This window comes from Daphnia magna, linkage group LG2 (assembly GCF_020631705.1).
Source record: "Daphnia magna isolate NIES linkage group LG2, ASM2063170v1.1, whole genome shotgun sequence".
In the NCBI taxonomy this organism is placed as follows: domain Eukaryota; kingdom Metazoa; phylum Arthropoda; class Branchiopoda; order Diplostraca; family Daphniidae; genus Daphnia; species Daphnia magna.
Genome location: NC_059183.1, coordinates 8,396,659 through 8,411,043, shown reverse-complemented (window position 1 = coordinate 8,411,043; position 14,385 = coordinate 8,396,659). Strand labels below are relative to the sequence as shown.

The window sequence follows — 14,385 nt, the reverse complement described above, 5'->3', positions numbered from 1 at the left end:
GCTGCACAGAGCGTCGAAACTGCCGCTATCCATCCGATGAACTGATTTGAAGTTGTCGCTTCTATACACTAGACATCCACAAGTTTCTTAAAGGAAAAAGAAACCCTCCCTCCTGCCTTGCCAGTATACACCAAGGTATGCATCCACTAGTCTCTTTTTCTTTGTGACTCTCAGCTGTTTCGGGTTGGTCGGGATGCGGTCGGCGTGAATCCGCGGAGTCGGGAAAGCCGGGCCAAAAAAAGAAAAGAAACCCCTTTCTTCATGTCTCCGCCCAGCTGCATACCATCATCTCTCCCACAGGATGCGGATTCAAAAAGAAAACTACAACAAAATAGTGAGCAAACGTGAAGAGCGTCAGTGAGAAAAAGGATCTTTTCGGTGTGTTTTGTTCGTTTGGCTTCTTGTTTCATAACCGCCCCTCCTCGTGAGAGTTCCCTCTGTTGCTTTTTTATTCTGCGGCTGTTGCTCCTTTTCCTATTCTCTCAGCTGCTGAGAGACAAAAATAAGCCTTGGCGTTCCCCGGCTGCATCATGTTGTGTGTCTGTACGTTTTTTCACAGGAACTGTAAACTTGCCGGAACAAGAAAAAACAAAAGAAAAAAGCTGGTAAAACAAAACAACGCAACTGGCAAACATTTGACGAAAAGAAATACTGATTTTTTGGCTTAAGGTTGAACTGCGTGATAAGACATACAGCTTCTTTCTTTTGCTATTGAAATAGCTAAAGCAGCTTGCCGAAAGCTCTAATGGATATTGGCTACTTTCCTTCATAAACGACCAGCTGATGATATTTCTCTTGGTATTGTCAGTTGCCATCATGTGCGTTCCTTAAAGACTATTCGTGTGCAACGCTAGCGATCCATGTTCAACCCTCAGAAAAATTTGGTTCCAGAAATGCCTAAAGTGTTGACGAACACGGACATAGACGATCTTTAACGAATTACAAAATGGAGAATTAGAACAGAGTGGAATTTTGTTGTACGTATAACTGCCACTTCTAAATTTATCAGATTGATGCAAGTTTGGATAAACGAAATGACGGCATGTCTACGTTTAGGTGTGCGATGCTCACATCATGCACATTGCATTATCTTCTGTCGCCAGCTGAAATCCAGGTGAGAGGTATAAGACGGATGTTGGCCAACTTCTTGAGTAATTTGTGTACATACACCCAACGCGGCGGCCGTTTAGAAACTCGAACACAATTGGCTGTGATGGAAACTCATTGTACCAGTCTAGACCAGGTAGGTAACCAATCAACGTGGACACGTTAACATCAATCAGCCGAAATCAACGCCCAGTCGAAAGTTCAATAAATACCGATTGGATCGGTACCACCATCTTGATTGCTGAACTAATTGTGCTTAGCTTCAATAATAATTATTGAATTAAACGTTTATAAACTCCAGGGATTGAATTTTATAATGAACTCAGCCATTTTTTTTTTACCTCATAAATGTGTGCCTTTACTGCGCAGACTGAATTTCGCAATGATTGGCAAATCAGAATTGTTGGAAGAACAAGTTAATTCTATTTCAATGGTTAACCTGAATGGAATTTTAAAATCCACTAGGTTACATTGATCACCATCTAATTTGACGTCCTTCGCCATAGAAATTCGCATTTGGCAGCATGAAATACGACACTATCGACAGGAATCTTTTCCTGGCCACACCCTACAAAATATTACAACAAACGAAATTCTAATCAGACACACACACACATACACACAAAAAATAGAATATTGTTTACCTGTTTTATAATAAATTTCTGATCGATACGTGTTTCAGATGAGACCCATCAATCAAGTCTTCGTCTTTCTATTTGCGTTTACTTGCACATGAACTATATCCGAGGCACAACCAAAATAAATAATAACAATAAAAATGTTGCGCAGTTCAGGACAAATCGTATAAAGGAAGAATTTAAAAAAAGATGGTGTGGAATTTGTACCTTGAGATTGCCACAGACTCGAATGAAAAGCGGTCGAAACTAGAAAGTTCTGTTTGTAAATTTTGACAACGACACTGTTGGCCGTCATTAAGGACAGCGTAAATAAGCTGTGGAGTGTCTCGGCCTCTACGAGCCAAAGCGTTTGAACTGATACACGTAGAAAGAACATATCCGCCGATGATGTTGCAAAGGATCATTGCCAAAATGCCCATTCCCTGAAAATCCTGCTGTCACTTCTAGGTCGCCTTACAACTCAATTCTTTTGCTTAAACAAGTATGTTACTATGATGAGGGAAATAGAGGGCAGATGGTGTACAGGCAATCACAGCTTGAAAGTAAACAATTAAGACAAATTTAATTTCCTATAAGAATTTGACGAACTATAGGCCTTGCAAGCAATACACGAAAGTGTGTCCGTTTAGTACGGTATCATCACTGATATGGAGTTGCTCTCATTAGATCATGCACAAGGGCAAATATGCAAAGTAGCCAAGAGATAGGAACGTCTGTTTCGATGAACGCACGTGCCGAGACTTTTCATTTTTTATTTTTTTTTTCTCAATGCTCAATTTCTAAGCCTCGTTTTGAGTGGAGACGTCCTAACCTTGGACCAGCTGTAATTAAAAAAAATGCGAAAGCTTACCTTTCCCCATCAACCAAAAACTACAACTAGGTTACCATAACTCTTGCTAATGCTCAACCACCCACACAAAAATTGAATGGAAAGGTCATAAATAAAATTTTTGTTTTTGCTTTGTTGTTAGAGGAGAAGTAACCTTTCTTTGAAAGAACATTGATCTTTCGAGAAAAATGTATGACACCCTTTACTGAAGGCTTTTGCTTACTTTTCCAACACGATGTCATGTCGTCCTGGGTAGGTGGAGGTGAAAGCAATGTGTCGATGAAATTCACCAGCAATCGTAAATTTCCAGATAAAAAAAGAAAACCAAGAATATCTTCAGAATTCAATGACTAACATTACGATTTTTGCCAAGAAACGCGTACGATTTCCGGCGAAACTTGCTGAGCAAGAGTTTTATTTTTGTTTTTGCCGAGTACTAGGCACGTGTTAGAACTGCATTCGGATGCTGCTACATCTGGATTGACAATGGCAAGCGAATGGCGAACTCTTTCATGAAATAAAATAATTTTCCCTACAGATATTTTAGACTTCTAGCGGACTAGGACGTGTGTGTTTGATGTCTGTATTAAATATCGATACCAAACGTGTCTATTGACACCGGCAGAAACACCATTTGTGTCAAAGAAATTTTAGATTTACGTCTTACCTACGTGTAATCAAAGGCTCAGAGGACACGGGCATGGACTGGATTTTCATGTAAAGGGCAAACAGGTGAAATGAAATTTCATATGGTTCTTAAACCTAACCTCTGTATTTATTTTCGTAGCATTTAAAACTGAATGGACGTTTGTTTCAAGGTTTTTCGATACATTATTCGTTATTTGTCATTGTAGGTTAATACATTGATAAACAGCCGCTTTGAAATGTTTGAGCGTCATAGGCTGTCAAACATTTAAATCGTTACTGATATTTGTTTTACATTTACAATCAACGGTTTATACTCACTAACTATTTGACTAAGTGACTTTCTTTCGACCTTCAAAACGCGAGTTATCGAAGCAGCTATCTACCTGGTATAATCTCTCGACATACCTTTTTTTTATGGATGGATCTATTCTCATTGCGCATAAAAAAAGAATATCGCTTGACAACAGCAGACTGTAAAGCTACTGAATTGTTAGACTACCTTTTCGAACGTTCCCGTTCAACCGGGTTGAAATGCTCACCAACTAAGTTGTTATATTGTCTGTTCGTGTATCTACTGAGAAATACTGACCATACACATTGCCCGATTTGAGACCAGTACTCACGCAACCATTTGCTTTCAATTTCAGCGTCTTTGTATTTTAACGGGACGGCAGAATAAAAGGCAACCATTTCCCACGTCAGTCAGGGCGCGGCTCGATGCGTAATCACTGTGTGTAGCAAGTGCAGCTGATGGGCGTTACGAAATACACACAGGAAAAAAAGACGTAATAGCATAATCAATAATAGATCTGTATTTTAGTCCTTATGTTAAGACACAAAATGAAAACTAGATAAATGTCAGGTTCAAGCTGGGCGGAGACCAAAATATAAAGATGAAGGTGAAGGTCAATGGATTGGACTACAAGGTACTTTGTACATTTCGGTAGTTTACGCATTATACATTCAAAGTGGACTGAACTTATGTAAACATTTCAACTGCAACTCGGTGTAAACAAATACAAAGACCAACGCATTATTTCACGAACGGCATGTCCATTACATGACCGCCATCATTACGGCAGCTTCGATTATTCTGGAAGAGGGAAATTGTCAATTATAACGATTAGGCATCGCATTTCGTACGGTTTGAAATTTTATCCCAAAGTCGTAAGGTCGAGTCTAATCGTTTCATTGCGGTCAATCAGTATGTAGACAAAATAATAATCACTGGCATTTTTGAATCAACTGCGCAGTATTTTTATCTTTAGATCACACGATGGGCTGGTTTTTCTATCATCTTCAACGTATCAACAATGTTGTTTGAGTTGCGCATATTCTACACTCCCCCACGTAGCCATTGTCGTTTAGCATCGTCTAATACCTCTAGCATACAGTAATCTACTACATTTAGCTCGATGTTTGGTTAAATGTATTCAATTGTCAGGTATTTGGGAGAAATAGAATAGTATACCTGTTGCACAAATTCTTAAAAAGTTTAAAGGACTGATCATTTTCCGAGCATACAGGACGCTTAAAAATGAATAAGCGCAAGGGAGATGAAGGTAGATGAATTGTATGGTGACAGTCAACCTGTGGCTTCTTATGATAATCACATACATGAAATGTTTCCTTTGTACTGTTCTTTAATCTCAGTGTGTTAGTTTGTTTAGTTATTGAGAATGTATAGCAAATAGTTTTTAAAGTGTAAAAGTATTTAAAACTGACTGTACTGTTGTACTTTTATCTTACCTGATCGACAGAATAAAGGTCAGCTATTAATGTAAATTTATCACTATGTACTTTGCGGGAGGAGTGGGAGGCAGGAAAATGGTGACTAGCAACAAAGACGGTGTCGCAATGCCCGTTCTCTACAACAGCACACGTACAAGAAAGGTGGCTCGCAATCGGTCTGTTGCTTATTACTTGTTACCTTTTTCTGTACGTTTCCCGCATGATTAAAGGTAAATGTGGCAATGAACGCAACGTAATTTTTTAGCATCGAATTGCGCCCCACTTTATGCTCGAAAACTGTGTCGAGTTTCAAATGTTAGGTCTGTCTAGACACCCGAAATCTAATATTAAATCCGCTGATTTCACAAAGCAAAACAGACGAATTTTCATAGAGATAAACGTAAAAATTTCCCTGACGCCCTGTTGATTCGTACTTATGGTGAGCCCTTAGACAGCACTCCAGTGTGTTTGAAATGGTTTATTTTGTCATCAATGTTGGTTCGCCGTGTGTCAATGATATGGTGTGTTTAAAATTACATGACGTCCACGACAGCAAAAATCAATCTTGAGATTAAGGTGTCATAGTCTGTGACGCAGGAAAAACATTTTCGTTTCAATGATAGCTCAAAATATCATAATTGTGAAAAACAAACTTTTGATTAGGTAAAAATAACCTTTAATTAATGGCGTGCGTTGAGAAAATCAACAATGATTTTCAAACGGATAGTCCTATGTTGGCACAAAACCTTTTCCATTTATGTTTCACGGTCGTTTTTGTTTTTGAATTATTCCGTGATGTGTCTACGTAGGACATTCACGTAGCGAATTTTTCAATGTGAAACGTCAATGGTTCTAATCAAAGCGACTTTTCGACTTGTTGAAATCATTGCTGCTTTGGAACAGGGTCGTGGAGTCCATTTTTGTATTATATTTTCAAAGCATGTCAACACACATATGACGGCTTTAGAACATGAGATAGCAAGAATCTTCGTTTAGCCATCGACATCAACCCACCCTCCACTGTTCAAACTTGTTATCGTTGGGTGGCCGCCCAAAAACAGAAATTCGGGATTGAGTCGATTATTAACGCCACGACAGCGATTGTTTCTCCCGCAATACCCTCGATACCATATATGCATACGATATGCATACGTGGAGGCCATTGAGTGCGTACACAATGACTCCTGATTTCACGACTGTAAATCGATTATTTAGTGGGTGGTGTCGTGTGAATTTCGAAAATTTTAATAAAACTGCCAGTGAGAAAAGCAAAATTATTAGTTCCGAGGCTCGTCAAGCTACCCAACGAACCTATAGAAACACACGCTTTGTTTAGCTACCACAAAAGCAACCATACGGTAAGAGCTCTCCGTTACCGTGCACGGGCTGAAACAAAAGCACGCTGCACGACATGCCTAGATATAGACTTATAAGCATCGTATTAGAAAATGTTTAAATTTAGATAAACAATAGGCCTATATATAATTATTTTTTAAGTGTATTAGACCTACATATGCGATAAATGAAGAAGTTTTAGCCATTTACTTTTATGAATAAGCAATACAAATATCTCAAAGATATTAAACGTGTTGAACGTTGACATTCATGATTCACGAAACAGAACATGTGTTGGACAACTGCATTGCGGTTTATGTTAAATGTAATTAATAACAATGCGGAAGCTAAGGTTTACGTTATCACGGCCTGAACAAATGCAAAAATCTCAGCTGGCTGTCTGATATTTAAGTACGAAGTTAATTTATAAGCTCAACGTTGAAGTTAAAAATAAAATACCTAATGTTAATGTAGAAAACATTTGTATGTACCTTGACCTCGAAAGGAATTTCACCAGCTACGCCAGAATCTTTCTTTTTTTAGTTGGACGGAATTGTAGGCCATGACATTCGTAAAACATTTACCGTACTTAATCTCTATTTTGCAAAGTTGCGTTCAAATCACTATAAAGTCCCTCAGAAAGTCTGAGTCACTAAAAAAAAAAAAATTAAATTGCTAATATTTCATTCATCCTTTACGGACAAGATCCTCGCTTTTGTGGACAGGGAATTAGAGTTTTGTGGCCTAACGTTATCCCATATCCTCTCTATTAAAGAAATTATTATGGCTAGATGTCTCTAAAATTCATTCCATCTAAAGAATAACAAACGTTGTAGTTTCGTATTTTATTATGGAAAGATCAGACTGACGCAATAGCATTTGCGTAGTTTTTTTTATAGAAAAGTGTATAGTTAGTTACCTGTTTTTGCTGGTGTCGCGTTGCTGACTTTCTGTTCATTTCTTGCCTTGCTTGCGAATTTTCTAACATGGTATTTAAAAAAAAAAAAACTCCTTTTAGTTTGTCTTGCATAGTTCTTCAATAACGTTACACTAGTTAGGGATAGCGAGCAAACCGTAATGGAATTTCACTTCTTGTATTGCACTAGCGAAATCGTGTCATCACCGTAACGCACAATTTGAAATGTCCGATTGTTTTCCACTAACGATCATCACGAGATTCAGCATTTCAGATATAATGCTGGAACTGTCAGGATCATTCGTTTCTTTTCTTTCTTCAGCGCATGGAACGCGGTTGAGATATGTAGTTTGTCTAGACTAGACAGACTTCTCAATTCAAAATAGTTTGCGACAGGGGCGTAGCCAGCGATTTCTTCCAGAGGGAGAGTAAGGAAAACCTTTTCTTGCAAAAGGAAAAGTCTACACTTTTGTTTTTTCTGGGTAGAGACAAGGTCACCGACATCGTATTCCTCTAAAAGAAAAATTAAGGGAAAAACTCCCCATTTCACGAAAATTTCGGGGTAATACAATCTTATTTGTTGAAGTGCTTGTTAATTTGCCTTAAGACCTGTCACGTACAGTTTGACTGGAACGTCATCGTAAATTGGTAATGTCTGATGCTATTTTCCAGCTTGTTTGTCTTGCTAGTTCCAAATGTTCTTTGTCTTTGATCCATAATTAAAAGTAGGCATTCATTGATTTTTTTACCAGAGTAGTGGTAAAGCTGGAAATTGTTTAAATGCTAAACCATAATGGAGATCAGCAAGTTAAATTTTTCGCCCGTATACCGATAGACTGCAATTTCCAAATAACCGTTTTTTTTCCAAATCATGAAACTAATGGTTGTTAAACGTAAAAAGATAGCATCGACTATTTATACAAAGTGAAACCCAAACAAACAGCGAACGGTTAATCTAGGCGTGATTACTAATCTCGTTACGATAGAAGTTCACTTACCACCAGTACCCAGCCGTCACAACACCTGTAGCTACAAGGAGTGGTCGTTACTAATTTAGGGACAATAACGGGCACTTTAGGTTCAAGTCGTGATGGTTACAGATATAGAACTTTGGAAATGGATCTTATGCTATAGATAGGCCCATATCCGTCCTAATTCAGAAGGCAAATATCAAGTGTTAGATAACTACCATTTCTGTTAGGATGATTATAGTCCAACCAAAATAACTCGTATAATAGCTGCGATAACGACTAGCAGCAGTGTAGTTATTGGTTCGTTCTAATTGACACGTGGATCATCTTATCTTACAGACATAACCTTTCAGACGCTTACAACGGCTGTGTCTGGTCATCCCCTCATCACGAAATAGCCACGCATGTCTAAAAGAATGAGCGCAACCGAATTTGATAACGCTAAACCATTTGATCAGGTGCCGGGACTTCGGGTTTTACCAATCATCGGTACTACTTGGGGCATGTTTCCTCATATCGGTAAGAAACCCCTCTTTTCCCTTCCTTTTTATGAATCGCTAAAATTTCAAAAACTAACTTGTGCCCTGCAGGAGATGGAATTCCCATCAGTAGAATGCTTGAATTGCAAAAGCTTCGCTTTAAGCAATTCGGATACATCTGGAGAGATATCGTTCCTGGAAGACCACCCATCGTCTATACTGCCAGACCAGAAGATGTTGAAAAGTACTTTAGTTTTTAACTTTTTGAATTCATAAAGAACTTGATACAATAGCTAACTATCTGTTTCTTTCTGAAAAAAAAAAAAAAAAGATTATTTAAAACAGAAGGAAAGCATCCGGTGCGTCCGGGTATGGATACGATTAAAGCCTATCGTGCCCAACGGATCAAAGACTTCACCTCCGCCGGTATTTTGCTCTCAAGTGGCGACGCTTGGTGGCAGACACGGTCGAAAACCCAGCAAACGTTTCTGAAACCGAAAAATGCTACGCATTACATACCCGTTTTGAACGACATTGCTGAAGATTTTATCGACAGGTAATGAAAAAAGAAGTTCACAGCTGACGTGAACGATTAAAAATCTCATTTTGGCTGTAACAGAATTCGTTTGATTCGACCTGAAAACAATGAAATGAAACCAGATTTCATCAACGATATGTACAGATGGGCACTTGAATGTAAGTTGAATAGATGAAGCTAAAATAATAATCCTACATAACTTACGGAATTTTGGAACGTTTTTCAGCTGTCGGTGTGGTTGGATTGAATACTCGGCTAGGTTGCCTCCGACCGGATTTAGCTCCAGATTCGGAGGCACAAAAATTGATAAATGCCGCCAACTTCTCGTTTGATGCCATCAACGATCTGGAGCACAACTTTCCGTTCTGGAAGTTCTTCGTGACTCCGATGCTGCAAAAACTCTACGATGCCCAAGATTTCTTGACAGAGTGAGTTGATTTAGATTAGCGAGCGCTTAACCTTTAGAGACAGAGGCCAATAACAGATGGTCTTTTTACATTATGCGTTATTAGTACGACGATAAAATACATCAGCCAGACGGTGGAGGCCTTGAAAGGAAGCTCGTTCGATTCCTATTTAAGCATTCTTGAACAGCTGCTTGTGCGCGGAATGGAACCCAGCGATGTCGTCACAATGGTTATAGACATGTTGATGGCCGGAGTAGACACTGTAAGCAATCAATTGAATCAACAAAGATTATGCTGTTTGACCAATAATTGATTGCTCTACACAGAGTGCCAACACAAGTGCATTCTTGCTCTATTACTTGGCGAGAAATCCAGAAAAACAGGAGAAGTTGAGGCAAGAAATTTTTTCCGTTGTCGGACCTAAAGGAAGTACCGCCACTGCCAGCGCGCTAAACAGTTTACCGTACCTTAAAGCTTGCATCAAAGAAAGTTTCAGGTCAGTTGAAATTCCATAGACGATAGCAACAGTTTTAAAGTCTCGGCAAATTCAAATTCTTTACTTCATTTTTGAACAGGTTGATGCCAGCCGCCAATGCAAACGCCCGTATCACTGATAAGGACCTCGTTCTATCTGGCTACATTATACCAAAGGGGGTAAGCAAAATTTACTAAAATGGCCTTTTTTTTTAATTATATTTTTTTAAATTTTAAACAAACCTATTTGTAACCCACAGAATTGCCTAATTTGAAAACAAAAATTCATTAATTTTTCGAAAATGTTTGTAGACTCTTGTAGCTGCACTTCACCAATTGATGGGTCGTCTCGACGAGAATTTCCCAGAAGCAGAAAAATTCATTCCAGAGCGTTGGATCAAAGGCGATTTGCAAGAGAGCCACCATCATCCGGTATGCTATTAATCACCTGTAATCATTGTGAAAAGTAAAGTAACTATTATATGCGCTTGAACAGTACGTGACGCTGCCATTTGGTTGTGGAACAAGGATGTGCATAGGTCGAAAAATTGCCGAACTCGAAATCCAGCAGCTAACCATTAAGGTAAGAAAGCTACCTTCTTATTCCATCCTGTTCTAGCGGAAGCTATTCAATTTTAATTTTATTCCGCAGATGCTACAAAATTTCAAGGTGGAATACGACCACGAAGATATGAGTTGCTTCATGCGAATGACCAACATGCCTGACAAACCGCTACTCTTTAAGTTTATTGACTTGTAAACTGCCATTTACGTTAACTCATCTGTGATTTATAAGTGATTGTAATTTATACGCAATGGGACATTTCATGTACATATATATTGTTTTGCATGGGTATCAATAAAGCTGTATTCTTATGACGTAATTCTGGCGCTGGCGCTGATTAGGAAAATAATTCAAATTTTTTAAATGTTGCACATGCGCAGTGCTGTTTGCTGGGCGCGTAGTATTTATTTATCAGTGGTACTGCCCGCGTACACTTGCCCGTACATGACAGTACAAACTAGGTCTCACGGCTATTTGGATTGCCATCAGTCACACATAAGGTAAATATGTGTTATTTCAGTATGTGACCTTTCTAATTCCAATGTTAAAACACGCAAGTGTCAGCCTGTGTGGGGCAGTGAAGCAATAAGCTGGCAGGATTCACGCAAAAGATTGTATAGATTCAAAGGTCCCTAGACTAACACTCGGATGATTCGTGTTATTTTTTTAGGTCGTGAACAGCTGTTGGTACTGTAAGCGCTACGTCAAAATTGCTGCGGACCAACAGGATACAAGGCCCTCTGATCCAGGTAAACGTCACGATTTCTTAATTTTCGATTTGCTACGCAGACTGACATATTTTGTCAGCCTATTTATTCTTTGTTATACGAAACGGCCCTAATCCTTTCACAAACGTGCAGTCATCGTAAGATAAGAATTAAACTATTGTGCTGATGCATCCAAGTAAGATAACTAAACTGAAATATTTACCTTGGTTTTATAGGAGCGGTATGATGGCTAATATTAATCTTGGGCGAAGGTTGGGTGTGTTTTATCAACAACAGTTCGTGATTCAGACATGCGTCGTCCGGCGTTGCAAAGCCTCGGTCGCTTCTTCACAGGCCGTCCTAAAAAACAATACAACCAATAATGGCCGAGATAATTCTACTGTCGAAGATGTTGAATGGAATAATGCCAAACCTTTTGACGAAATGCCTAGTATTCGAGTGTTGCCTCTTCTAGGAACTAGTTGGGGTCTACTTCCCATTGTAGGTATCGTATCTTCTCTATGGCCAACTTAGTTAAAGAGAATCCAATAACAAAAAATAGGCACAGTAAATTTTAAAAACGAAATAAATATCAAGACTGAAAAAAGGAATATGATACAGGAGCTGGGATACCAGTGGATCGCGTGCTGGAGCTACATCAACTTCGGTTCAAGGAGCTTGGTTACATATGGAGAGATACCATTCCGGGATTACCTCCGCTGGTTTCGACCGCAAGGCCCGAGGATGCTGAAAAGTGACAATTTCTTCAGAATTTATCTCTCTATTTTTCTTTAGAAAGAATTTTATTGCTAATCAACCCGTATGTTGCACAGGGTTCTTCGTGCCGAAGGCAAATTTCCCGATCGTCCGGGATTCGAGACATTGAAAGCTTATCGCGCAGAACGCATAGACCAATTTACTTCCGCCGGAATTTTGGCGGGTAACGGTGAACCTTGGTGGAACATTCGTTCCAAAGCTCAACAGCCTTTCCTGAAAACGAAAAACGTAAACAATTACGTTCCAGTATTAGGCCAAATCGCCCAAGAATTTATTGACAGGTGACGTATTCTTCTATTCTTGATGAAACGAACCATTTTGAAGTGTAAACAAAAAATTATTTCCATTTCGCATTATCACAGAATTCGGCTGATCCGGCAGGAAAACAATGAGATGAATCCTGACTTTGTCAACGAGATGTATCGGTGGGCTCTAGAATGTAAGTGTAAACATTAGTTACAAAAGATCGCATATCATAAATCTTTCAAAATTTCCACAGCTGTGGGGGTAGTCGGTTTCAATACTAGACTAGGATGTCTAGATCCTAATCTGGCACCAGATTCAGAAGCCCAAAAGATGATCAGTGCCGCTAACCTGTCATTCACTGCCGTCAATGAGCTCGAATACGGTCTTCCAGTATGGAAGTACATTTCAACACCGAAACTCCGAAGGCTTTACGAAGCGCAGGACTTTTTCACTGAGTAAATCAGTGTTTATTTTTGCAATTATTGGTTAACCTAGAGTAAAATACCAGTTAATGCATTCTGCCATTCAGTACGGCCCTGAAGTACGTTAAGCAGACCATAGAGATGATGAAGCACAAACCAGCCGATTCTGAAGAAGATCCGAGTATTCTAGGTAAATTGAAATAGTGTTTGTTTAGAGTTGAATTACGATTCAACTTTAGTTAATATCTAAAAACAAAATAACCTTTGGTATTTAGAGGAGTTCTTTATCCGTGGAATGTCTGTGAAAGACGCTACTGTCATGGTGATTGATATGCTCATGGCAGGAATTGACACGGTAATTAAGACGCGCATCCTTCTCCATTCATTACAAAAGAATACATTCTTCCATTTCCGTAGACGTCACACACCACTTCATTCCTTCTCTATTTCTTGGCAAGAAATCCAGAAAAACAAGAAAAATTACGAAATGAGATACTCACCGTTGTCGGACCCAAAGGTAAACTGGTCACTCCCGGAGCTCTCAACGAACTTCATTACTTAAAGGCCTGCATCAAAGAAAGTCTGCGGTTAGTTAACTCTTATGTTTGTACATTTTCGTTCAATATTCTATGTTGCTAGTTTTCTAGGTTAAGGCCAGCGGCGGTTGGAAATGCCCGTATCATCGACAAGGACCTAGTGCTCTCCGGTTATCGTGTTCCTAAAGGAGTAAATGTCATATTCAATTCAATCTCTTTCACGCTTCTATTTAAGCTTCTCTTTTTTAAGTCGCTGGTGGTGTTTCTTCATCAACTGATGGCACTCATGGACGAGTATTTCCCAAATGCCCAAGCATTTGTACCAGAACGGTGGATTAAGGGGGATCCACTTGAAAGTCATCACCACAAATACGTGGTACTTCCTTTCGGTTTCGGAACACGCATGTGCATAGGCCGTCGACTGGCCGAACTTGAAATGTGGCAATTAACCACCAAAGTAAAAGAAATTTCAATGCCAAACAATTATATCGAATGCTAATGTCATCATTTTTCAAACAAGATTTTGCAAAACTTCAAAGTCGAATACCATTACGAAGATATTGGATGTCTCTCGCGAATAGTAAATGCACCCGACAAGCCACTGCGGTTTAGGTTCATTGACTTGGATTAATCTCTGCCTTTGTTTTTTCTTTTTGTTACATTTGTTTGTTCATCGCTTCTTAATTGGATATATGTGCGATATCACTACTCGAACGATTAAAACGCAAACATTTGCAAATGCAATACTCCGTTCTTTCGCCATAATGTTCCAAATGCATTAAACAAATGCCAATTATGCCGTGTGCACTAAGCATAATAGCTGGTAAGCCAACCACTATGAATAGCAAATCAGCCACCTGGCTGAACTCAGAATTTTCTGTCTCAAAGCTGGAAGTTTTTTTTTAAGTCGTTGAAGCTATTTAGCCAAGGAACACGGTGGCCTTACTTACTTTCGGTTTGCAATGATAAGGTAATGCAAGTTCACGAAACAGCCGATTACACCACCAACCCTGTACACAGGAGCAGTCGGCAGTACACCGAAATCTCTGAACACGAAGA

The 14,385-nt window shown here is 39.1% G+C and overlaps 2 protein-coding genes and 2 long non-coding RNA genes across 8 annotated transcripts; 3 read left to right on the top strand and 1 right to left on the bottom strand.

Annotated features, from left to right (window-relative positions):
* The first annotated feature begins 65 nt into the window (after window positions 1-65).
* Window positions 66-1,407, top strand: LOC116916337. The gene is made up of 2 exons (XR_004390597.2): window positions 66-977; window positions 1,057-1,407. It is a non-coding gene; the product is annotated as an uncharacterized LOC116916337 (long non-coding RNA).
* Window positions 1,408-6,838: 5,431 nt separating this feature from the next.
* Window positions 6,839-10,270, bottom strand: LOC116916336. Its single transcript, XR_004390596.2, has 6 exons — window positions 10,160-10,270; window positions 9,959-10,073; window positions 9,721-9,859; window positions 9,397-9,651; window positions 7,208-9,142; window positions 6,839-7,101 (listed from the first exon to the last, which is right to left on the bottom strand). It is a non-coding gene; the product is annotated as an uncharacterized LOC116916336 (long non-coding RNA).
* On the top strand, window positions 8,553-10,957 carry LOC116916326 (probable cytochrome P450 49a1). The gene is made up of 11 exons (XM_032921558.2): window positions 8,553-8,694; window positions 8,766-8,898; window positions 8,986-9,210; window positions 9,274-9,350; window positions 9,419-9,620; window positions 9,705-9,861; window positions 9,926-10,095; window positions 10,175-10,253; window positions 10,386-10,505; window positions 10,570-10,656; window positions 10,726-10,957. Exons 1-11 carry the CDS (start codon window positions 8,580-8,582, stop codon window positions 10,831-10,833), a joined length of 1,473 nt encoding a protein of 490 aa, XP_032777449.2. The 5' UTR covers window positions 8,553-8,579; the 3' UTR covers window positions 10,834-10,957.
* A 68-nt stretch (window positions 10,958-11,025) lies between these two features.
* LOC116917911 (probable cytochrome P450 12a4, mitochondrial) lies at window positions 11,026-14,070 on the top strand. Of its 5 annotated transcripts, none has more exons than XM_045168979.1 (14): window positions 11,075-11,138; window positions 11,197-11,252; window positions 11,309-11,376; window positions 11,580-11,850; window positions 11,967-12,099; window positions 12,179-12,403; window positions 12,485-12,561; window positions 12,622-12,823; window positions 12,898-12,980; window positions 13,066-13,145; window positions 13,208-13,377; window positions 13,438-13,516; window positions 13,577-13,783; window positions 13,847-14,070. In XM_045168979.1, exons 4-14 carry the CDS (start codon window positions 11,589-11,591, stop codon window positions 13,955-13,957), a joined length of 1,629 nt encoding a protein of 542 aa, XP_045024914.1. In that variant the 5' UTR covers window positions 11,075-11,138; window positions 11,197-11,252; window positions 11,309-11,376; window positions 11,580-11,588; the 3' UTR covers window positions 13,958-14,070. The 5 variants fall into 5 exon arrangements, with proteins under 5 accessions (XP_045024912.1, XP_045024911.1, XP_045024914.1 ...); XM_045168978.1 differs by having other exon boundaries at window positions 11,309-11,387; window positions 11,582-11,850; XM_045168977.1 differs by lacking the exon at window positions 11,197-11,252 and having other exon boundaries at window positions 11,026-11,138.
* The last annotated feature ends 315 nt before the right edge of the window (window positions 14,071-14,385 follow it).